The sequence below is a fragment of the Triturus cristatus genome, chromosome 1_2 (assembly GCF_964204655.1).
Source record: "Triturus cristatus chromosome 1_2, aTriCri1.1, whole genome shotgun sequence".
NCBI classification, from domain to species: Eukaryota; Metazoa; Chordata; class Amphibia; order Caudata; family Salamandridae; genus Triturus; species Triturus cristatus.
In genome coordinates this window covers 106,684,135-106,709,930 of record NC_140580.1, presented here as the reverse complement: position 1 = coordinate 106,709,930, position 25,796 = coordinate 106,684,135, and the positions used below count along the sequence as shown (strand labels likewise).

The 25,796-nt window shown below is 47.2% G+C and overlaps 1 protein-coding gene across 2 annotated transcripts in view; it reads left to right on the top strand.

Annotated features, from left to right (window-relative positions):
- LOC146866908 (uncharacterized) overlaps nt 1-25,796 on the top strand; it is a 783,565-nt gene that overhangs the window by 660,699 nt on the left and 97,070 nt on the right. For both annotated transcript variants that reach the window (XM_085603053.1, XM_085603047.1), the window contains exons 19-20: nt 23,422-23,574; nt 24,936-25,061. In XM_085603053.1, coding sequence (XP_085459179.1) covers nt 23,422-23,574; nt 24,936-25,061 — 279 coding nt within the window. The remainder of the gene's footprint in view (nt 1-23,421; nt 23,575-24,935; nt 25,062-25,796) is intronic.

Genomic DNA, 25,796 nt, shown 5'->3' with positions numbered 1-25,796 from the left:
GAAGGTCATTTCCCTCTAATGATGTACCTTTTCTCTCTCTGACAGTATTCCTAAATGTGGCCATGAGGGAACTAGGTGTTTGCCTTGTAGCTTCTAGTTTTTAGGTCTCGCCTGAGCCAGCGCATGCGCTGTCTCAGGCGAGACATTTAGTATACGGGATTTCAAAGTGCTACCAGCGCTGGCCTAAGGCTTGCGTTCACGCGAGCGTGAACGTGCACAGCTGCCAGCTTTCAGCGCCCGAGGCGCCAACTGGAGCGTGATTGAATTACTTTCACTTTTGGCGGTGTTGCGTGCCCACCACTCGCGTGTTTGCCGGCACGCGCGCGCGCACCCCTGCAATGACAGTTTAGCAAAATATGTTTCTCAATTTGCAGGTTTTTGGTGTGTTTTATTTCCGTAAACATATAATTACCAATCCTTTTTCCATACTTAAACATTTAATTGCATGTAACCAGGACGTATTCTGGGAATATTATAAATTGCCTCAAAATGTTGAAATTTTGGTAGCATGTATGCAGTTTGTTATACCGGATGAACTGTCAGTGAGAGGCCAGCTCAGCTGCATCACAGAAATTCCCTACAGCGTTGACCGTAATAGTGAAGGTTTTAGTAATAATGCCCCCTATATAAATGTTTTGAACCACTTCTACATATGGTTTCAGATCTTGTCTTTAGTGGCTGACAATACTCTTTCACGCTTCACACCAGAGGCGCAACTAGAGCCAAATTTCGGGAGGGGGGGGTGCGATGAAAAAATTTCGGGGGGGACTGAATCTTTAAGCAATAGGCAGAGTTGAGCTGATTTCGGGGGGGGGCTGAATCTTTAAGCAATAGGCAGAGTGGAGCTGATTTCGGGGAGGGCTGAATCTTTAAGCAATAGGCAGAGTGGAGCTGCAGGGGCTCTTAGAAGGGGTGAAACACCAGCAAGGTCTCATTAACATGCAAATGGTCTTTTAAAGACCTGTGAATTGGTCGGGTGCGGCTGTGTGTGTGCCCGGGAAGCTGTCTCATCCCGGGCTGCCACACACGACGGGGCGGGGGGCTGAAGCCCTTTGAGTCCAATCGGTGTTGCGCGCCTGGTTCACACTGTGGTACTGTAAACTGGCATCAAAAAGGGTTTGTGTCCACTTGTCTAGCGAACAAAGTAAACATTAAACCTCTATTTTTCTTGACCCTAGACAATATTTTCTGGGCGTTGGGTGATAGGAATTTCACACCCCAAGTATTATACACTCAGGATATAGCCTTCGCATACTCCTCACAATGACGTATGTGATTATAATTTTACAACAATTAAAATAATTTTATGACGAAATAATTATGGTGGCTCAAATACAATGATTAGAAATATTGCATGCAATGCAAACAGGATTATATTCCCCTGGATCTGGAGGTTTCACCGAAAATGCTATTCTGTCTGTTTATAATTTTAGCATGATGCTATTCATTATAAAATCTCATCTATTTTGATTCTACTTGATTCAATCTCTAGAAAAATGTTGCATTTATTTACTTCTTATTTTTTATGTGCCCTCTTGTCTTATAAATGGCCTTACGTTACTTTGGCGCCGTCATCAAAATTTTACGTTTTCACTCTAAATATTCTGCTTTCATTCTTATTTCTTTATTTAGAAGCAAGGCTCATATTTATGAAGGCGATTCACAAATATGTTTTTTTTCCTAATTATCTGCTTCTTTCCATAATAACATGTCAGCTCGATTGTCTTTGATTGTGTCCTGCTTGGCATCTTCTGTTTTTCAACTGGAGACCGAAGAAAACTGATATGCTCTTATTCTTGTCTGTATGAATATATTGCCACCAGTTTCTGTTTTATTTTTTCCAGCTCAACTGTTTTTTTCAGTGTCTGCTCATACTGATGGTTTTGTCTTTAATTCATTTATGAATATATTTCTCTGGTTATTTCAGTTGAAAATGTTTTACCAAATCCCATTTTATTTGCTATTTTGCCTCGGGACCCGTGTTTGTAGCAACATGCTGCGTGGAAAGACGAATGTACAAAAATGAGCTTTACTGATATTCTTAGGGACTTTATCTGTATTTATATTGAAAAGGGGAGTTGCTTCAGAGTCATTGGGGTGCCTGTGCCTATTTTCCGTGGCAGTCCAACACTGGCCCCATCATGTAACTGAAAAGAGGGGTCAATCAAAAGGTATTAATATGGGATTTACCATCAAGAAGGGTGGCCTGTTACACTGCACTCTCCTCATGGTCGACATGCACATATGAACTTATTTGGTCCCTTAGCATATGTCAGATTAATTCAACGTGCATCAGTTTGATCCATGCAATGCAATTCATTGAGCCAATCCGGATTAATTATTGGGCTTCCTCTCAAATATTTGCCGGGGGCAGCTACAAGAAGGGTCCTGACAAAGACCCCTTTGAATGCTCTTGAAACTTCAGTGATTTTAGTTTGCACTGACTTTACACAATAGTAAAACTAAAAACAAGCATTGACAAAGCCAATAGATTTCGCCTATGCGAGACTCAGTGACTTTCTCAATGTTTTTTTAAAAATATTCCACAGCAGCCCATGCTGCAACATGACTCAAAATGAATAAAAACAAAATCCTATGGCGTCCAGCACTGATGATGCCATAGCGCTTTGCTTTTATTTATTTTAAGCCATGTTGCACAACAGCCCGCGTTGCTGTACAACATCTTTAAACAAGCATTGGCCTTTGAGACCTAATAAGTGTTTAGTTATCCAGCACAGTATCCTTGGTGCAACAACATCAAGTGTTGCATGGCTAAACACTTATAAGGTCCCAAAGGCGAGACCTATTTGGCTATGCCAATGCTTGTTGTAGATAGCTTTTATTCTTTTCTTACTGGGTTGTTGCTCTTCTAAGGGACAACTCTTTTAATAATTTACCTAACTCTAGTTGTAGTTAGATTCGCACTTTGTGAACTGTGGTCCCTACAAGGCATATACATTTTGATGTTTATTTTATAGAACCAATCTGTTTATTGGTAAGGAGTCAAAATGCGAAAACATAGCCTCCTGCCTACATCCACAGGCCGGCAGAGCGCACCTCAAGCAGCAATACACAGCTTTTATGCCAACACCCCTGAGGCCGGCAGCGTTATGGCAGGAATGGCTCTTCGTAGTGATCGGAGACTTCTTAATTTTCATTATAAAGAAACACATTAATAATAAAAAGAGAAAAATGAAAGGGAAAGACAAAAAGGAGAACATACCCAAACATAAGCCCCCCTTATCCCACCCTCTTCCGCATCAGTGGACTCTACCAAATCAGCTCCAGGACCCACAAACAGAAAAGGTTGGTGGCATGCTCCTCTCAGGTTGTATTCAGAGGTGCGGCGACATGCGCATCCTGTGGCAGTAGTTTAAGGATTTGCAGATATTTAGGGCAGGTGATTTCACTCATATCTTTGGACAGCAGCTGCAAAAATGAAGCCCACAATTCGGCGTAGACCTCCCCCTTCCTTTCCATTACTAGGGACATGCGCTCCATAGCCAAAATATGCCACAGGCGATACAACCAAGTCGTGAACTCAGGTATGGCCTTCGTTCCCCACTGAGCTAAGATAACTTGCCTTGCTGCTAACAAAGCTAGCGCCATTTGCCTGCCTTTCATAGATCGTAATGAGAACACCCGTGAGTGTGACAGTCCAAGGAGGGTGTACTCCGGAGACCAGGGTAAGGCGGTATCGAACACCTCGCCAATTTTATTAAAGACCTCAGTCCAGTAGCACTGAAGTTTGGTACAATGCCGTAACAAGTGCGATAGGGTACCAGATATCCCACACCCTCTCCAGCATGATTTGCTTTTGTCCCAGCTCTGTATTCGCATTGGGGTATAGTACCAGTATGAGAAGACTTTAAATGCGGATTCTGCCCCGGCAGTGTTGTGCGCAGTGTGGTGTGCTCTGTAGAGTATATGCTCCCATTCTTTAGCAGAAAGTGGCCTGCCCAGCTCTGTCTCCCTTCGGGTTTGCGCCTTCGTGCGCTGCTCAGCGGGTCGTGCAATAAGCATAGCGTACAGTTCAAAGATAAGGCGACAGTCATCTTTTTGGCGGAGCAACCATTTTTCAAATGAGGTAAGAGGTCTGGACAATCTATTGTAATTTGAGGGCATGGTCACATAATTGGCGATGTGCATATTCATCAGTCGCTAGGATATCATAGTCTCGCCTCAGCTGAGCAAACGGGGCCAGACCTTCTGTGTCAAAGAGAGATTCCACTCTCTTGCATCCTTCCTCTCTCCGCGTCTGAAATATATTAAGGATGTGGTGGAGAACTGTCATTTTGACCACCGCAATCCTCCACCACAATGCTCCCAAACCATGCCAATCGCAGTCGTGCCCAAACGTCCAGTGCTTCGGCCGTGTGTTCTAATAGAGATGCATACTTTTGAGCTACTGTCCGGGCAATGGTCGGCGCATGGCGTATGCCAAGGTACGATATGTCTTGCTGAGTCCACTGGAAAGAGAATTGTTGCTGCAGACCATCCACCATAGCTGGGGGGATCGAAAGGGTCAGGATGTTTGATTTGCCCAGGTTGACTTTAAACCCTGATACCTCCCCAAATGTGAGCAGCACCTCAAGGAGAGCCGGCAAGGTCGTTTGAGGATTGTTGAGGGATAGAATCATATCGTCGGCATATAGACTTATCTTGTGAACGTCAGCCCCGAATTTCAGGCCGTCAATGCACGGGTCAGCTCTTAAACGTTGGCCAGTGGCTCCATGTAGAGTGCGAATAAAAAGGGGGACAAGGACAGCCTTGCTGTGTCCCCCGCGATATTGGGAAAGTAGCTCATCTGGTGCCATTTACTCTCATGAAGGACCTGGGCCCGCTGTAAATGCATTTGATCCACCGTATGTAGTTCTCCCCAAACCCAAAGCAGGGCATGGTATCAAACAGGTGAGCCCAGCTCACTCTGTCGAATGCCTTTTTAGCGTCAATAGATAGGAAGAAAGCCTGCCTACCCGATCTCTGTACGCTGTCCATGAGGTGGAAGAGGCGCTTCGTGTTGTGCCCCCTTGTCTTGTAGGGATAAAACCCGTTCGGTCGGGGTCGATTAAGTCTGCCATTAGGGGATTTAAATGCGCGGCAAGGATACTTGCAAAGATCTTCGTGTCTAAATTGAGGAGAGATATTGGCCGGTAGGACCCACAGTCTCTTGGATCTTTGGGGGGCTTTAGGATAACGGATATAGCTGCCTCCGACATGGAATGTGTTACTGCCCCCATCTCCAGAAAAGAGTTAAACAGTTTAGTTAAAAAAGGAGCCAGCTCACAACAGAAGGTTTTGTAAAAGAGGGCTGAAAAGCCGTCCGGTCCCAGCAACTTGCCGAGTTTCAATCGGGATATAGCTGTGATCACTTCCTCCATGCGAATGGCGGAATTAAGCAGTTCCGCCTTTGTTTTAGGGAGAGGAGAAATTGCACAGGTGTCCAAATATAAGAGAGGGTCCTGTGTCGGTGGGTCCTGTCCAGTGTATAGGGTGCAATAGAAGGAGCGAAAGGCTTCCACTATGTGTGTATCTGCGCTCTGTTCCTCCCCAGTCTGGTCTCTAATCACCTGGATCATAGCCGCCTGCATTTAAGCCCGCAGCCTATTGGCCAGGATCCTGCTACACTTATCACTGCTAAGACAGAATTTATGGCGGAGTCGAAGACGAGCATGCTCAGTCCTGTCGAGGTCCAGATGTTTCAGAAGACGCCTGCGTTTCTCCAGCTCCCTCCACACCCTCGAGGCCCCATTTTTTTTATGTATGGACTCTAGTTCCTCGACCCCTTTCTCTAGTTTGCTGCGCTTCTCTTTCCGTAATTTGTTTTCAGTTGCAGAAATGGCGATGAATTCACCCCTGGTTACCAACTTCCGGGCCTCCACTAATTTTTGTTTAATGCACTTCACTGTTTCGGAGGAATGCAGGAGGCTCTCCCGCAAACGCCAACCAGGGGTCACCGCATGGGAGGGCTGCGCAGGGACATGTACAGCGATGAGTGCATGATCCGACAAGGACCTGGGTTCGATAGTGGCTGTGTGTAATTTACGCGCTAAGGGAGTGGAAGCTAAAAAATGGTCAAGCCGTGCATACATTTTGGGGGCTGCTGAGAAGTAAGTGTAGTCCTTCAACCCAGGGTGTTGGGCACGCAAACGTCATGTAGGCCATTTCCATCAGCCATTCCAGGCCCGTGAGGAGAATGCCCCAGCCTGATCTGGCCTTTGCTCTGATCTGTCTAAATCCGCATCCATCACTAAATTAAAGTTCCCCCTTACCAGTATCGCTGCATCTTGTGTCGTAAACACCTCTGTGAGGGCGATAATGATAAAGGATTCCTGTTGTGTGTTGGGAGCATAAAGTGAGGCCAGTGTAATGTGTGAACCACCCCACTGCACCCTAACTGCCAGCAAGCGCCCCTTGATTTCCACCACAGTTGCTATGACTTTCCCAGGAAGTGTGCTCTGACTCAGATCGCTACCCCATTATTCTTGGACGGGCCCGTGGACCAGAATTGCTGCGGGAAGTGTCTAGTGTGCATGCAAGGAGTGTCCTTAGAAAGAAGGTGCGTCTCCTGGAGAAGACCTATATCGCCTCCAGAATTTTCTAGCAAGGAAAGGACAGCTGATCTTTTCACGGGGTTGTTTAGACCCCGCACATTAAGGCTAACTATCTTGAGGGCTTTCCCCATCAGGAGTGTGTATAAGTGCAATGTTCTGCTTTGCCTGCATTCCGCTATCTGGGCCTGCATTGCTCCTGCGGCCCCTGTGCCTCGGCGAGGAGACATGGAAGGAGGACTGACTGTTGCAGAAACCCCAAAAAGAAATAACAACAACCTGCAATAACATCAAAAAGAAAACATGTCGCAAAACAGCTACTGAGAACAAGGAAAGACAAAAGTTCGTCGAGGGATGGGAAACCAGGGAGGTCATGGCTCTCTCATCAACAGGTGGGGTGGAATGCGTGGTCCATCCCAGACCGCAAGTGAAAAGCTTGCTAGCGAGCTTCGGAGACAACCACCCGTGTCCCCCCCGGCAGCCCTGCTACATCACCCCATCCGGCGTAGTCCAGTTGCACAGTTCAGGGGGTAGCCGGGCGCTCTGAAACTGTGACAGGGAGGAGAGCACCGCCTCTCGCTCCTTGGCTATTGTTGTCAGGCTTAAGTTTGGAGGCCGGTTTGCAAACCAGCTGCCATTGCGTCGATCGTCGAGGAGTGCGCTCTCTGGGCCTCTTCGTCTGCTCCGCTGTCGTCATGTTATCAAGGCCAAGCACTTCAAGTGCCTCAGTAAGAGAACGAATCTGTCGCAATTTCCCATTTAGTTTGAATATGGTGCGGAAGGGATGGCCCCAGGAATATGGAATGGCTTGGCTCACGGAGATAGGAGGTGACCACTCTGAATTCTCGCAGTTTGATCAACGTAGAGGCCGCCAAATCTTGAAAAATAGCTGGTGTCTGACCCCGGAACTGGATAGGGTGAGCCTCCCGCGCTTTGCGAATTATCTGCATGTGCCTGTAGATCTAGATGTTGCTCCTGGAGGCGGAGCAGGTCTTGTTGCATCTGATGGAGTTCCTCTTCCCGGCTGAGTTCATGCTCTTCCAGAGTGGCTTCCCGTTCTCCCACCTCATCAATGTTGCGCCTCACCTCCCTGAGATCGGCAGAGAGCTGGCCCTTGAGGTCTTGGATATCTTCCTTTATGGCAGAAAATAGTTCCATCATGAAGGTCTTAGTGGCCGGGCCATCACCTGCCTCTAGTGCCCCTTCGTGTCTCTTAGCTGCCGGTGTGGTGGGCTCAGGCGGCTTCAATAGCATCTCCTTCAAAGTTTTATCTTTATTAGTGCGTGCCGCCGCCATGTCGTGAGCACAGTGTGCCAGTTCCCCTATCCCAGCTGGGCAGCAGCGGGGACCCAGAGCCGTCCCGGCACCACCTCGTGCACCTCCCAGTCGAGTCCCGGGGAGAACTGCACCACCGGCTCGCTGTGTCTATGCGGACCTGGCAGGGCCCACCCCGGCGCCGCCCAGGAGAAGGGAGCAACTGCAGCAAGCGGCCGCAATGGCCCACCGCACCCGACGGAGTCAGGCTCACACCATCCAGGCTTGTCGCTTGATCGTGGTAGGGGGCCCGCCATCACTGCTGCCCCTGCATGAGCCCCCAGAAAAGCCCACAGAACAACCAACTCTGCTCCCAAAGCTGAGCCCGTGCCCAGGTTTCAAGTCTGTGGCGAGGCTACTCTCGGTCACCGGCCACACTCGGCGAGTTACACCCTCCTTAACGGTTTGCGGGCCTCCGCCAGGGAAATCCTATCATGGGGGAGCTGCGGTATCCAGGCCAGGGTCCACGCGTCACACCACCCAGGCGCCTCATCGCCGGTCACAGGCTCTTGTCAATCTAGTCTGTGCAGGCCCAGGGGAGACCGCCCGGAACGCCCGCATCGCGCCACCGGGCCCCACCTTCTTATGGGCAGGGGGCTGATAACTGCCCTGCGTGCGAGTCTTGTACTGCTGTCTAGGCCCTTCTTCACCTCCCTCGGGCCGGCCAATGCAGCACTGAGCCTCAGCGCTCAGGATGCACAATGCACAGATCGCATCGGGCCCACCCTGTCTCCTGGACCCGATGTGACGCCCCAGGCTGTACAGCGCAGATGAATGGCCACTGCCGCTGATGGCATCTGTATGGGGCCGTCGCTCCGTGGGCCGGGGCCAGCCCCTTCGAGTCTCCCCACAGTCCAATGCAGCACTGGGCCTCGGCACCAAGGACACCCAGCGCGCCGCTCCTCCCCTGAGCGTGTCAGGGCTCACCCCGTCTCCCGGGGTTCCGCCGGTCCCGAAGTGAGGCCACTGGATGTCCGGTGTAGATGAAGGGCCACCACCGCTGATAGCTTCTATGGGAGACCACCGCTCCGTGGACTGGGGTCAGCCACCCCCCCCGTGCTGCACCGCAGTCCACAGCAGGCTCCCGGCATCACTAGTGTGGTCCGTAATGGCGTCTCCCCATAAGATGGCGGCTCCCGCGCCACTCTTCACTCTGGCCTCCGCTATGCTGCCGTCCCACACTTGCCACAGGTCAGCTCCAGCGCCGGCACAGCACCTCCAACCTGGCAGCTCGGTGCTCCTCCACAGCCGGGGCACACCGCTCGGGCCCTCCTTCTCCACCCGCCGCGATTCCGCTCCGGCCTTCGAGTCCGACTCCGGCAGGGATTGGATGCGCTGCCAGAAACTCGACAGGCCGGTACTTTGCTACTCATGGATGACACCCGGTTCCTTTACGGTCCTCTGAAGAACCCGGAATGGGCTCTAATACAAGGCAAAAGAGTGGCCGCACCGGAGGGACACAATCCTGCGTCCTAACTAGCCGCCACCTTGGCCACGCCCCTTGATGTTTATTTTATAGATCGCTCAGATTCTTTTATTATGGAATCCTTTAGAATCCCCCAGATTCAGTATAAGGGATCTTTGTCTACATCATCTGTAGATGGGTCTAAGTTTATATTCTAAGATTATGTACTAACCTTGGGTTTCGTTACGCTTCAAGATTACTTTATATCTTATTCAACTTTATACTCTGTTGCTTGCTGATGCTGTCTCAGACATTTTGCATTACACTGATGTTTTCGATGGCTGTTGCTTTCCTACGTGGTATAATTGCCTTTATTGTTTCCATACTATTATGTCAGCATTTTCTGACTTATTTCTACGTGTTATGTTTTCTCTTGTCTATACATAGGTGATTATTTATTTATTTAATTACTTCTATGTCAGTGTATTTCTTGGAGATATCCTAGCGATCTTTGTATTATCTTTCTAGGGGTATGACTGCTCCTATTTCCCTATTTGCTATTTTCGGATCTGGGGTCTAGGTGGATTATCCACCCATTGTAGGGGCCTGTGTTTAACCTTATGGTCACAGATTCATATCTTGGCAACTCAGCTTTGCTTTATTCTGAGGTCGATATCTCAGGTACCTTTCAGTTGGGTGCTTAAACATCTCTTATTCAGCGCCAAGTTACCACATGTTATGCATGTTGTCTTTGATTCTTTTTTTATAGAGCTTTCGTTATCCTTTCCCACAGATGATGGACCTCTCTTGCTGCTTCAGTGCAGGTCTGGCCTGGGTGTCACTCCTATGGCACAGAGGTTTTCCTCAATGACTTCCTCTGCTTTTCCGTGTCTTACAAGTATCAAACACATTAATCGAGTCTAATTATGTACGACATTAGCTTATTTTATAGAGTTATTTGACAAGTGTCCTACTTTCATTGGTAACCTTCTTCCCATGCCTTCTATGTCTTTATGACCTTTCTTCCTGCGGTTACTTCCGCAGTGCTTATGTGGTGAGCATGCATGGGTTCGGATCCTCTTAAGGATGCGAATATTTTTCTGTTCATCTTGTTGGTTGGCTTCTACTACCATTGTCATGCTGACATGAATGATTTTATTCCCATGCTTCTTTGATATCTTGTGACTTTCCTTATCTGTGGTTCTTCCACAGATTTTTTAACTTGTTTAAAGTATGTTATTGCTCACCTACATTATTAGGGAGGTCTGGTCATTTTCTCGGGTTCTGGGCTAGTTTTGTTTTGGTTGGCGGCTTTCAGTGGTCTCAGTTCTCAGACCCTCCTCCAGGGATGGTATGCTTTGGTATTTGATTCTAAAGTAAGGAATCTGTTGCTAGATGTCTCTATCAGATGAGCAAGTTACTTACCTTCGATAATGCCTTATCTGGTAGAGACAGGATCTAGCCGCAGATTCCTTATGCCTCTCCCATATTCCCTGCTCTGTGAACTGATTCCTCTTTGGTCTCTGTACTTTAGTTATGATACTTCACATACTGAACTAAGAACTCAGTGTTTATTGAGACTTTAAGCTCCATGTTTTTGTTATTATATCCACATACTGAATTATATTCAGGGCCATTTTTAACACAATGGTGTCTTTCATTTTAGCAAACTGTTTCAATAGGCAGTTTCTACATGTGGCTCCACATTTTGAGCATGGAACATAGTCACGGAAGAAACTGTCAGTGCGTTGGCGAGGGGGTTATATGGACTCGTGCTGTGAAGAATTTTTCAATATCCAGTCTCGCACCTAGGGGAGGATTCTAAAGTAAGGAATCTGCAGCTAGATCCGGTCTCTACCATAGAAGGTGTTACAGAAGGTAAATAACTTGTTCAATAGAAGAGTGCAATTTAGTAAGATTCAATTACATGTTTTCTTTTAAAGAAGTTCATCGCACTGAAGTTTTAAAAATTAAAAGAAGAGTGTCCAAATTGTCTCCATAAATAAGTGACCCTTTCATATAAAAACTGCTGCTTTGGAACAACTGCCAGGGCCGAATCTGACTTCCCGGATATTACCCGATGTCTCCCTTGTATGAAGGCTTAAACTTGGCCCCATTATTATCTATGTCTGTGAGGCCTTCTTAATGGCATGTAAGTGTACACAAATAAAAGGTTTATTCTCATTTGATGGATTCAAGTCTTTTTTTCTCTTTTCTATGCCTATAAATAATTTGGTGAATAAGCAGTTTGGTTGAATCTTAGAGCCTTCTAGACTGGCTGTCATGGCCTGGCGGCATGACCTTATTTTGAGCATGTTAAATAGCGATTTTAACAAAAGGACGCTCTCCTCTCTAAACACAGGCTAAATATACAGGAAATGAAGGGATGACTCATAACATTATCCACAAAGTTTACAACTTTTGTCTCTATATTTTTGATAACAAGGAAGAGATCGACAGCATTAGACCAAATCGATATTGCAAGAATGTAAATTTTTGTGTGATGTAAAGTTGCTGATGCAGGTACTCTTGTGGAGATAATCATTTATAAGAGTTGATGAGGGACCATATGTGGGAGGACAAGCTTAAAGCAACTTTGTCCACAATGAAATATATTTTTTAGCCATGTGGTTTGTAGTTTTTTAGGTCTCGCCTACGCAGCGCGCATGCGCTGCATAGGCAAAAAGACCTTTTCCAATCGTTTTGGCTTTTCAGCCAAAAACGTGCACGCGTTCCATTACCTTCAATGGCAACGCGTGCACGTCTGGAGATTCACTTGCGGGAGCACTCAGCGCCATATGGTAGCAATTATCGCTCCTGGCGCTGCACTCTCCCGCATGTGAAACGCTTTCACTCGCCCCCTCCTCTCGCCCCTCCCCCTGCTGCCTCCTTTTAGCGCTAGGAACGCGCTTGTTTTTATGTGAATCCGTAGATTTGGGAAGTGTTATTAAATGCCAGGACGCAAACCACTGCAAAGAGGGGTGTGACATGTGAGTTTCCCCACTGATGTCCTCACAGGGGAGCCCATCTGACCAGAATGCATTAGGACGAGTCGCTCCCTCGTTACGTCACCGTAGATCCACGGATGCATCTGAAGTGCCCAGATCAGGCCTCGCGCTGTTCCTACAAGCCACGTCACGGGGACGCAGATTGATTCTGACACGGATGAAGTGGCTTGGAGGGGATTACCCGGTTGCCCTCGGCGTGTGATGGAAAGGTCCAGCAGGTATTAGCCCCGCACCTTCTGTTGGGATGTTATTATAAACAACCGACAGACACACAGCTTGCACCTTTATTAAAGGGCACTCTGACTGGGTCACGACCCTGATGGATAGTGCAATCCTTCCGCGAATTGTTGTTAAATCATAAAAATGCCAAAACATCAGAGGAGACATCACACACCCTCTGACACTTCAATGATATCACAGGTTCGGTCCATGTCCCACCCTTAACTGCCTCTCATTTGCTGCTAATGGGCTTTGAAGTGTGTCGCATGCAAATGATCCTCTCGGACCCACTGGTGATATTCAAGAAAAGGTAGAGGGTAGTGCCTTCCTTTTTGATCCACGTTAATGAATAATAAATGTCAAAAGATTGCTTGAGAAATCACTTGTTTGGCTTTATTTGTATTTTTGTCAAAGAAGTGCAAATAGCGCACTACAAAAGGTGTGGTTGTAGCCATACTAAGAAGCTAATACTGTCATCAAGGAAAGAGGGAGGGGTTGTCTACAATAATTGTGTCTATATGAACAACACAGAGGAAGATTGGGAAATCAGTGAGAAAGATGAATATAAAGATTTGTTTGCAATGTAAGGAAAATCTTTATTTCCTTGGCATCTTTTTTCCATGGCATCTATTTTCTTTCTTTTCTTTTCTTCCATTCACACTGTATTGCGAAAAAAATTTCTTCACTTCATTTCTTTTTCAACCTATGTAACAATACCATTTTAGCCTTGAAAAAGCCCACGGCCATTGGGCCACTAGGGCGAAACACGTGTCGGCTTTTTGCTTTTCTTTTCACAATTTATATTTGCACTTCTTTGACAAAAATACAAATAAAGCCAAACAAGTGATTTCTCAAGCAATCTTTTGACATTTATTATTCATTAACGTGGATCAAAAAGGAAGGCACTACCCTCTACCTTTTCTTAAACCTCAATTCTATAATGGCTCTTGGGTGTAGCCATTCACGAGGACTGTGCCACACATGAATTGGGCCCTAACAATTGTAGCGCCGCTAGTCCAGAATTTTCCACCCAAATAGCAACTCCCACTGGTGATATTCAACTTGTGGTCGCTTCTCTGACCACACCCGTCTCCTGACGCAGGACGCCAGGAAAAACCACAATACCTGAAACCCCGCCCCCTCGGGCATCCCACATGGTGTTGATGGTACATGACACAACACTGCATCCCTCCTTTAACACGGAGTAGAAGGACAACTAAATAAACAAAACAGAACACTCATAACAGAGGCTCATAGAACCATAGAACTAAAGCAGCAAAATGGTGGAGGCACATACTCTACTGCTAGAGTGCAGCACCGGCTCACTCTTAATAAGTCTACATACGGGGGTGTGGCCAGGCAAGATGGCCGAGCGGACGTAACCTGTTGCGGCTCCCGGTCCACGCGTCTCGGTGGGGTTTGCAGCAGTTGCGGCGGCTCTTACTTACTGTCAACGGAGGCCGCGGACGGATGAACACCTGAGACGTCTGGCAGATTGTGGCGTTGGGCGCAGATCGCCCCCGGAATAACGGATTCTCTCTTTGTTGCCTGATCGGGTGTAGCCGCGCCGCATTAAAATGGCGGCATGACATGCGCGGCGGTTCCCGATCGCGCGTCGTCGGTGGAGACTCCAGACCCCCCAACGGAATTGCGGCATGTGAGGCAAGTGCTGGACGTCCTGGGGGCAATCCTGATGGTTCTTCCCGCTGACTGACTGTGCTACACCCCGCTGCTATCTCGAGTGCCTGACTCTAAGATGGCGGCCGCACGGTAGTTAATGGCGGCTGCTGTCCGCGCTCACTGCCTGCTGCCCGGATCTGCCTGATGGCTATTGTTACGTGGGCCCCTCTAAGCGCTGCAGTTAGTGCCTCATTAGTCCTGTGGGGGTGTTCTAACTTGGACCTGGGGGATTGTGGCTTGCTGCAGCCCGTGTTCGTCTTCACTGGACTCCTGTCTCTCCCCCGGTTTGTGGGATCATCAGCGTTTAGTATCAATCGGTCTAGCTGTCCCCTCATATTCCCACTACGGCGCTGGTCACTGGGAGCTGACCTTGAAGAGTGCGCGGAAAGTTCAAATACAAGCTTGACCGTCCTGCGTCCACGCCGCGGCGGTGGCACTTCCGTGTCCTTGGGGCTACCTGGCTGACCTACAGAGAGGGCCCATCCTTAGGCTGCATGGCACGAATCGGCATGACGAGGAGGATGATCCCATAGACAGCATCTGAGGCCGTTTTCCAGTCAGCGCCTGGTGCCCTGAGTTCCATTCCGCAACAGCAACATTGAGGGAGACTCCCAATAGAGTCTCAGATTTTTTCTCGACCACAGACTCACGCTCGACGGTACGGGGAGAAGCAAGCGCTGCCACTATGGCTCTTACAAAAGCAGACCTGGTGTCCATGTTTCAAGACTTCAAATCTGAATTACACAAGGACATTGGCCAAGACATCAAAGCCTCCATTGATCAACTGCGTTCCGACCTGTCGGACCGTCTGTCTTCCTTGCAGCAGGACGTGGACTCCGTCGGCACTAGGGTTCTTGATCTCGAAGCCCAACATCAGGAGCAAGAACAATTCTCTGCCGAACTTCGGGAGGATATGCGCTCACTTAAGGAACAATTGCTCCAGTCGCAACTGAAGGCGGAGGATCTCGAGAATAGGGCTCGGCGATAGAATATACGTATCAGAGACCTTGAGGAGGGCGCTGAAGGGCCAGATCTGGAGGCCTTTGTGGTGGATCTCTTCTCAGAGATTTTGTCCCTGCAATCTCTCAAAATAAAACTGGACAGAGTCCATCGAGTGGGTTCCCTACAACAGGGAGAGAAGAAACAGCCGCGCGATGTCCTGGCGAAGTTCCACTCCTATAGAGTCAAAGAGGCGGTTCTGAAGGCGGCCAGGACTAAGGAGTCCATCTCATTCCAAGATCACTCTTGCACCATCCACCAGGATGTCGCGCCATCGACTTTATCTCGGAGACGATTTCTCAGACCCATCATCACTAAGTTACGAGATGACTAGATCAAGCACAGATGGACTTACCCTTTTGGGCTCAGTTTCGAATTCCAGAATAAACGACGCCATATCACTGACCTCCAGGAAGGTTTGTATTTGTTAGGCATTCCCTCTGGAGAGGATATCACTACCTGCGGCATAGCTGGAGAATCCACCCGAGGTCCGTCATCATCTTCGGCTTGGTCGCGCAGGGAGAGACGCTGAATATCTGCTGGAATCTCCGGGGTCTGCACGTCGCGGCCTTTGGCCTTCCCACGGTGAGGGCTGATGGCCCCAGATGACTCCGCTGATACACTGCAGGGGCCGGCTCCTGCCGGGGAAGCCAGGAGGGTCTATTTCTTGTGCTTCTCCGTGGCCCCTGTCCCTGAGGCTGCAGAAGCTCGCTCCCAGGGAAGAGGGTTCCTGGACATTCTGGACCTTTCAAGTAAGACTGATGTTGTTTCCTTTTGCTTATGGCACAGCAGGCTTATCCGTTAAGGTTCCCTTAGCTTTCGGATACAAACTGTGATCAGCAATATGGATAATAGTTTTGTTTTTCCAATGTGAATGCCTTCTCAATGCGTGCTTTTGGGCTTGGGCTAACATTCGGTCTGGCCTTTCTGTATTTGTTCTTCTCTCAGAGCCGCACATTTACGCTTCTGGTCAAACTTCCCGCCGAGGCGGGCGTGGACGGGGTCCTCAGACCTGTTGTTCCCCATGGTCTCCAGGGGGTCATATCGATCCCATAGAGGGACCTCAAGTCATGTATGCATTGTTTTTTTGTTTGTACATGTTGCTATTTTTCTAGGGGGTTCTGGGGGGGTTGGGGTGGGAAGTGGTGGCGGTTTTTTAACAATCTTTCGGGGGGGTCATCGAATCTATGGGACGGCTCAATTGGCGGGCTTTGATCCTCCGCTGCCGCAGGGGCGCAGATGTGGTTTGGAGGCACCAGGGGATCCTGTGGGATTAGGGAGCGTTGTGGCTTTTTCCATGTGAGGTGATGCCAATTCTTATTGGAACCTGGAATGTTAAGGGTCTCAACTCTCCTCAAAAGCGCCACAAAGTATGGAAATATATTTTGGATCACCACCTCGATATTGTGGCCCTTCAAGAGACGCACTTAGCTAGAGCTGAAGACTTTCGTCTCAAACACAAACACTTTCCACTAATTTATAGATTCCCAGCCCACATGAAACACCGGGGGATGGCTATTATGTTTCGCTCTTCTACACAATTTCAACCTATAGGGGTTCAGAGTGATAAGGATGGGCGCTGGGTTATGATCAAAGGCCGCCTGCGAGGAACAGTTTACACTTTTGCGGAGATATATTCCCCCAACTCTGGCTAGACGAACTTCCTGCACACATTCTTGGGAAAATTGACAGATTTTGCAGAGGACCCGCTAGTTCTCATGGGCGACTTTAATATGATATGGCAAAAAGACTTGGACAGTACCTCCCTGCAGCGGTCAGACATGGGCTCCTTTTCTGGGGAGACACAACAACGCATACGCGATATGGTCCTCCTAGACGCATGGCGCACTCTGTTCCCGCAAACACGAGACTACACATTCTACTCACATGTCCATCGTACTTATTCCTTTATCAGTCAGTCTTTGCAGGGTGCATTGCAAGACGCCAAGATCTTTCCCCTCTCAGTATCCGATCATAGCCTGTTCTCAGTTTGTCTGACCTTGCTAGGGAGCGCCCCGACCACTCCCAGATGGTATTTCCCGCCGTCGCTTATACGCGACAAGGAATCCTGCTCCAAGCTAGGAACCGCCATTACTGAATTTTTTAATACTAACAGGCCAGAAGACACTTCGGAATTTGTCACCTGGGATACCTTGAAGGCGGTTATTCGAGGGGAGTGTATCGCACTCAACGCAGCACTAAATAAACAGCGCGCTCGCGAGATGGAGCCCTTGGAGACCGAACTGATGACTCTTGAACGTACCCATAAAACTAATCCCACGCGACAAACGTTACGTAATCTCACGGCCCTCCGAGGTAAACTCAGGGCCATTTATAACAACAGGGCAGAATTCACTCTTCTTAAGCTACGACACTTGTTCTTCACCCAGGGCAATAAAATTGGTAAACATCTTGCTCGACAATTGAAAGATAAGTGAGAGAAAGAATACATAGGCGGCATTTTGGGTCCTGTGGGGGGAATTACGCATAGGGACAGCGACAAAGCTGAGATCTTTGGGAATTTCTATGGGAACCTCTATGCTGGGGATTCCTTAGATCCGAACGCCCAACAGGCATACCTACAGTCGTTGCCTCTGCCCCAGGTGTCTGGGAATACGCTGCTCACCGCTCCTACCACCATGGATGAAGTCACCATGGCCATTACGAAACTGAAACCTCACAAAGCGCCAGGGCCGGACGGCTATACGGCTCTTTTTTATAAAACATTTGCCCCCAATATTTCTCCCTATCTAGTACGACTCTTTAACAAAATGGCAGGAGACGGTGCAACTTCAGGCTCCATGTATGAGGCGGTGATTTCAGTGATTCCCAAATCGGGGAAAGACCCCCAGCGCTGCGCCTCCTATAGGCCGATCGCTCTATTGAATTTGGATGCTAAACTGTATTCGTCCATTCTTGCCACCCGCCTAAATGATCTCATGCCTATCCTCATTCACCCGGATCAATCGGGGTTTATCAAAGGCCGTCAAACGCACGATAATACCCGTAAAATTATACACTTAATAGAAAAGGCCAATAGACGCCAAATCCCTGCGGAATTAGTGGGCTTGGACGCTGAGAAGGCCTTCGATAGGGTAGATTGGATTTTCCCCTTTTGCACACTTAAGGCATTTGGCTTTGCCCCCAAATTTCTCAATATGATAAGGGCTAAATACTGTCTCCCCCGCTCTAGAGTGGTGATTAACGGGATACAATCCTCTCCCTTTCTCCACTCACGAGGCACGCGTCAGGGGTGTCCCCTCTCACCTTTACTTTTTGCACTTAGCATTGAACCCTTAGTGCTAGCGATCAGGATTAACCCTGGCATCCAGGGAATACCATTTACAGGAGAATCCCATAAAATCTCTCTGTTCGCAGATGATGTTCTTTTGTCTTTGTCTGAGCCGGCGTCGTCCCTCTCGTACTTGCAGTCGGAACTTGAGCGTTTCAAACTAGTGTCAGGGTTTAAAATTAATCTGGGCAAATCGTACATTCTTAATCTTACTCTCTCACCCTCGGAGGTCCTCCGGCTCCAACCTCTCACCCCACTGTCATGGGCTACCTCATCCATACAATATCTGTTGGTTCAGTTGACGCCGAGACTTGAAGGGCTCTATGATGCCAACTTCCCTCCTGCCCTTACGCGCATACAAGCGGATCTTATGAAATGGAAGCCTCTTTTCCTGTCATGGTTGGGCCGCATACACGCCGTGAAAATGACCCTCATGCCCAAGCTTCTCTATCTTTTTCAGGCCTTACCCATTGAACTGGAGAAGGATTTCTTTCGGAAAGTGAAGGTCATGATCCTGCGCTTTATATGGCAGGGGGGACGAGCGCGCTTCTCTTACTCTCTGCTGTGCTGGACCTGTGCTGATGGGGGAGTAGGCCTCCCAGATATCCTCCTATATTACAAGGCGGCACAGCTGAGGGTCCTGGTTGAATGGTCCCAACGGGAGTCCGAAAAACATTGGTTACACATGGATCGTAGCGTGTCGCGGCGAACCATATGGGATTTAGTGTGGTGCTCGCACAGGGACAGGCCCCAGAACGCATACATTAGCACCCCCACACGCACCACTCTTAAAGTATGGGATTCGATCTCGGGTGACGATAGATGGACCTCATTCCCGTCCCCCTTTACCCCGGCATTCCCTCCAGCCCAGCATGAGGGACCTTTTGATGCTTGGAGAAAGGGAGGTTGCTTAGCTCTAACACATTTGTTCCATGGTTTTGACCCTCTCACTTACGATGACTGTAAGCGGGACTATGACCTAGAGAACACAGAAAGTTACCACTATGCGCAACGGATGCATTGGGCCCTTACCCCTCAGGTTCGAGAAGCTGCCACTCGCCCTCTCACTAAATTTGAGGCCTTTCTTACCAAGACTACTAATATGAAAGGGGTGATCTCGTTTATATATAGCTTCCTACTTAAAACGGCTCTGTCCCCATGTCCTAGGTATATGTCCATGTGGGAAGATCTGCTTCATCGTCCTATTTCCGATGAGGAATGGTCGCACCGCTGGTCCGACATTGCACGCTTCAATCATTCCACTGACCTCAGGGAAGCACACTTGAAGACCATGATGGATTGGTATCTGCATCCATCCAAGCTTCGGCAGATCTTTTCCACCACTTTGGATAGATGTTGGAGGGGTTGCGGATTCCTTGGGGAGTTCCAGCACATCCGCCCCTTCTGGGATGAAATCCTGGCTCATATAAAAGATATGCTGGGTTATCCCATCCCCACTACCATGGGGGGGAGTCCTTTTGGGGCTTCGTGACTCCTCTTTAGAACACCAGACTCGAGCTGATAAAACGATTATGTGGCTTTGCATTGGAGCGGCTAAGGTTACTTTGGCAGCTGCTTGGAAGAGGAGGGAGGCCCCAGCTATTTCCCTCTGGCACTCCCGCCTATGGCGATTGCTTAGCTTGGAGCGTATGGCTGACATTTTCAGGAATAACTATGAGAACTTTGAATTTAAATGGGGTCCCCTTGTCTCCTTCCTCTCCAGGGGTCTCCCATCGGCTGTGTGTCCCTCCTCCATAAGAGCCCTCCAGCTCTTTCAATGCTGATTAGCGTCCCTATGTCGAACACTTTCTTGATTGTATGAGTTTCGACGCCACCACGAGTAGGGTGGGGGTGGGTTGCGGGTCTTTTGTCTTTTTTTTTTTCTTCTCTTTTTTGTTTGTTATTTACATTATCCCACGTTGGGATCCGTTTGCACAAGTTTTTGGCCATTTACTGTCCAGCACTTCAACTGAGCACCTTGGGGCAGCTACCGTCGCAGACAGAAGTTGAGCTTTCTATAGAACTGCTTGCCTACATTGTATTTCTGCAAAGACCCTTTTAAGCTCCAGTACATTTAGAGACTGTATCCTCCTTTCGGCTTACTTAATGGGAAGAGGAGCTGGTTTACTTGATATTTGCCTCTTGTTTAACTGTTATGGTATCGCTGAGGCTTTTGGATCCCCTGTGTGGGAGCATATGAGGTGCTATTTCAGATTGTAAGAAGTCAAAACTTAATAAACATAACTTTGTAAAAAAAAGTCTACATACTGTTGAGATGGGTCTGGGTTAGGGTGACCAGATTCTCAAAACAAACAAGCATTTGCAATGCAATAGGTCTCCCATTTACGCGAGTTTGAGCTTTGACATTGCAAATAACAATGCATTTTATTTTTGTTTTTGAAACATAAATAAAATGCATTGTCATTTACAATGCCAATAGCTTAAACTTGCGTAAATGCGAGACCTATTGCATTGAAAATGCTTGTTTTAAAGAAGCTGTGGCTTATTGGGCCTGACCACGGATCTTTCAGCCCTACCAGCTTGGGGCATGCCGTTTGGGATGCAAGCAGTTAACCATCATTCAAAGTACAGTCACCCACCCTGTTGAAAGCTGTAAATCTAGAAGCCTGACACATATCCAGCAGCGCTTCCCCAGTGTGTGAAACACATATCAACAGCATAGGCACCCCCACAATATAGGAAAACACACAAGGATTCCCACAGAATTGAGGACATTCCCAAACCCATCTCGCTGTCTTCTAGAAAGACTAACTAGCAGCCATCATGATGATAGCCATAAACGATCTAGTTGTAGCATACCACCACTCACTCTCAGACAAGAATTCTCACGAGACTGGATGTGGAGCAGGCCAACTGTTGGGCAGGATTCACCAGTTCTGGTCAACTTCAACAAAGCCCTTGGTTCAACCAACACACTCAATTCTCCATCTAAGGGATCCCCAATCATCCTTTCAGGGAGGATTCTGTTCTAGTATCCATCCAGAGACATCTGCTATGCGTGTTCTGCATTTAGAACAGGCCCAGTGCCCAGGAATCACCACATCAATCCACAGTGAGACTGTGTGAAATTATAATACAAAATATAGGAAGTGACTCACGTAAGCAACCAACCAGGAGCTAATAGGCAAGTTCTCACCAACTTGCTCACTTTGCCATCATCGGCAGCTTTCCTATAAAAGCGGAGGAACCACGCACCCAGACTGATTCAGAAGAATGGGGTGTGTGTGAGCGTGCGAGCGTGTGTGTGTGTGTGTGTGTGTGTGTGTGTGTGTGAGAGAGAGAGAGAGAGAGAGAATATATATATCCCTATCGGGTATGTCACACATCTCAAAACCTCCCTAGGTTCTCAACAGAAAGGAGAGAATTCTTCCTCATTAAAAATGTGTTGTGTGTGGCATTTAGCTCCAGTCTTTACTTTTTATGTCCACACTCATGGTTAAAAACAGACTACCACGTTTAGAAATTTTTAAAAAGAATGGCCGACATGTGTCATTGCCACCACAAACTTACTGGCAATTTATGAATGGTTGATTCTATGGTTTACACCTAGATGTATGTCTGTGATAGATTCATTCACTTGCTATAGCACTTTACATAAATAATTTCGTCAGAGCATGAGGACCATTTTTCACCCATGTGTACACTGGACCATATATCCACCGGGTTAGTGCCTACAAGTAGGCCATAGGGAGGGAACTATAGGGAGACACTGTCGGTTTTGGCCGACAGGATCTACCCGAGCCAGGATTAGAAATACATACACCTGAAGTACTAACAATTTTGTTATGTTGGTTATTCACTTGTCATATATATGTGTGTATATGTATACACACAAGTAGTTTGTAATTCCTATGGATAACTCCTTGTGAAGCTAACAAATACAAGTCTAATTTTGAAAGATACTGCTCTGATTTTCAGATGCCTTTGTTTGTTTCATAGAAGATCACATAACAGGATTCCAAGTCCTGGCTGCAACAATTATGCATCATGATTGCCTAACCAAGACGCTGTTGACTACGAGTCTCTTATTCTCTGTGCTTCAAGCGGGCTGCCACCTTTGTCAAGTCTTATAAGAGTCCTATGGGCTCATGGGGCATGTAGTCCGGCTTGTCTTTATTCAGATGTTTCAAGAAACATGTCATTCTAAGATGTGAGGCTACTGATCAGGCAGACACTCATGCTCATGAGCCTTAAAGTAACTTGTCGCTCAGGACAGCACCTAGTGGTAAGCATGTCCTACGCTGCATCTTGACACTCACACCCAGATTGCAGGAAATTCACAAAACTAACATGATACTGGTCAGTGGACATGAGCAGCTTCAGACAATGTAGGCAGTAGTGGCAGCCTTGAACTCCCTGAAAATCCTCATCAGAGAACACTGTACCCTGCATCTGGTCCGAAGAGCACCAAACAAGCACCTTTAGGCATGCAGTGACAAGTATTAACATTTACAACTAAACCATAAACCACCAACTTACTGCTGGCAATTTGGAAACTAAAAGTCCATTCACAACCCTCATAAAAATGTTGGAATATGTTAGAATAGTTTTGCTTTTTTCAGTTGCCACTGCTTTTGCACATTTCTGAGAATCTATAAATGAAGGCTTTAGTGTCTGATATGTGGAAGGGGTCAATATCGATTAGAAAACTGGAGGATGGAGGACAAATGATAGTGTCCTTAAGTAGGCTTAATCAACAGCAGAATGAGAAACAGTAACCATTATACATGGATAGGCACAGTCCACATAACGGTGCCTGGACAGGCATAGGAAAGAGAGCAGCGGCCTGCCTAGACAAGCTCCTCTTCCGCCTCTTCGTTGTGGATGTTTGATTTTATGAAGGGTCATTTCTACAGAGGGATGGTAACGAGGGACCAAAAGCGTTCTGTCTTCATCCCCTGCATGATCCTCCTCTTGACTTTCTGCCTACAGGAGATAGCCGTCCTGGGCCTTGTCCTCCGTGGAGACCTGGATCCGTCGGTATTGCGCTATGTTGTGCTGATGGCTGACCTGCTGAATTCTGTGTCTTTGTTGGTGGTCCGGGACTTCAGAGTTTTTGTTGCCCAGGTGTACCCGTTCCTGCAGGTATGTGCAATCTTCTCTTCAGAAGACAAGGGTTGGAGGTTTCTAAGTTTGGGCATGTTTGAGTTTATATCACTCTAGCGAACGCCTCCTTTTAAAACTATGTGGATGTTTGTGCATAAGTGCAAAGTGTTATTACTTGTATTATGTGCTTTCTATTTTCCAACTGCTGGGTGACCAGTTTTCTTTTATTCTCTGATTTTTAACTGATGACTTGACTCAATGGTTCCCTTTGTATTAAAATCGAAAAGACCTAGGGGCATATTTACTAGGGCATTGCCCCACCGGAGCGTTTTACGACGCTCCAGTGGCGCAATGCCATGTTCCATATTTATAATGCAGCGTTAAGCCACTTTGTGTGGTTTAACGCCGCACTGTAAATATCGTACCCTTTCACACAGTTTTCTGCATCAAAGGGGCATGCAATGGGTGTTGGTGTGTGCGTTCCACTGCAACACCCATAGTTTTTCGACACAGCCCCAGATTTATAAGGATCTGTAAATCTGAGGCAGCGCCAAATACTAACATAATTAAAAAGCAGGTGTTAGAGTGGCGCAATGAGGAGAAATACTTTTATTTCTTCTCGTTTTTTGCTCTCTCCATGTGTGTTGCATTCTGCAGCACACATTGAAGGAGCAAATCGCTTTTAATGATTGTTTATGTGCAGGAAGGTGCTCTTTCCTGCACATAAACAATCATCCATGAAACGCAGGCACCCTTGCTCCATGGCACAAGGGTGTCTGCATTGGCACTAGGCAGCTTTTTTAGCGGCGGCACGAGTGAAAACACAGGGGTGAATACAGCATGTCCTTGTATTTTTTTAAATGATGCAGCGCGCCATTGCTAAATTGCTTGCAGCGCCGCGCTGCTTTATTTCTTTGTAAATATGCCCCCTAGTTCTGTATACCACTTTGATGGTGGCACTGTATTTGCAATCTGCATCAGATTTTACAACAGCTGAAACCATTGGAGGTGCAGTCAACAGCTGGTAGAACCCTGATAGCAATAAGGAAGTGAAGTGGTTCCTTAGCGATGCCCAATGATCGATTAGGCTGAAGTGTGATGCGGTTCAATGACCAGATGGATAAAGAGAAGTGGGTTAGTTGATCAGGGCTGGAAGATACATGGGGCTGCTTAGACAAAGTGAAAAGAGAGAAAGGGTGTGATGTGGTGGTAATTATGGAGAGCAATTTTCAGATTTTGAATATCACATACAAATAAATTCTTCTTTAGTGCCTGAGCAGGTTTTGGTGCAGATTAACTCACTCGGAATTCAGGAGTTGTATTACCTTTAAAAATGCAAAATCAGGTGAGTGGAAATTCTGCATGTTCTTCTGTATCTCATTGTTTAAATTTTTTAATAGGGTGAATATTTGGACAACATAATATTAGACTATTCGTCCTTCAGTGAGAATCGAATGTCTCGTCGTTTTGTGATGGAATACATTTTGAAGCTGATTTTACAGAACACGGAGCCACTCTTTGTCGAGGTAGGACAGGGTTTCTTGTACCCTATTCTCGCTATATGTTTAACAATACATTCATTCTCCTTACATTTCAATGCCTAGAATGTCCCTGTGGGATTCCAGTGTACTCACTTCTTCATTATGGGCTTCCAGATTATGGCCACTTATTTCTGTTAACTTTGCTTTGAGGCCGTTGCCGCCTTCTATGATATGAGAATAAATGGCAGTGAGGATATTGTACAAGATGAAAGCCAATGCTGTGCTGTGAGAATGCTGCCCAATCAGAAATTGCCCATCAGATGACAGTACCATTATAAATAATACCCATGAGGACACGTGCTCCTGTCAGAACAAATGTGAATCCCTCTATTGTGACTGAGACGTCATATCCATCAGAGTGCTGCCCTGTGAGCAATTTACCCATCACAATACAATGGGTACCAGAATTCATTGCTGTTAGAAATGCTGCCCATCAAAATACTGCGTCAGGAGAAATAATGCAAACCAGTATTCTGCCTAAGTAGAAATGATATCCAGCAATTGATTGTGCTTTCAGAATAAACACCCACATAATGCTTATCAGTACACTGCTATGAATGGGGATTAATGTCCAGCACATCACTTTGTCAAGACAACAATGTCCACCAGGGTACAATGTCAGGGGGAAGACTTGTTAATAAGGAATCATGTACTAGTGAAGTTAGTAGGCTTCATGAGAACACTTATCTTAGGAAGTGGCAACAAGGACTGTCACATGGA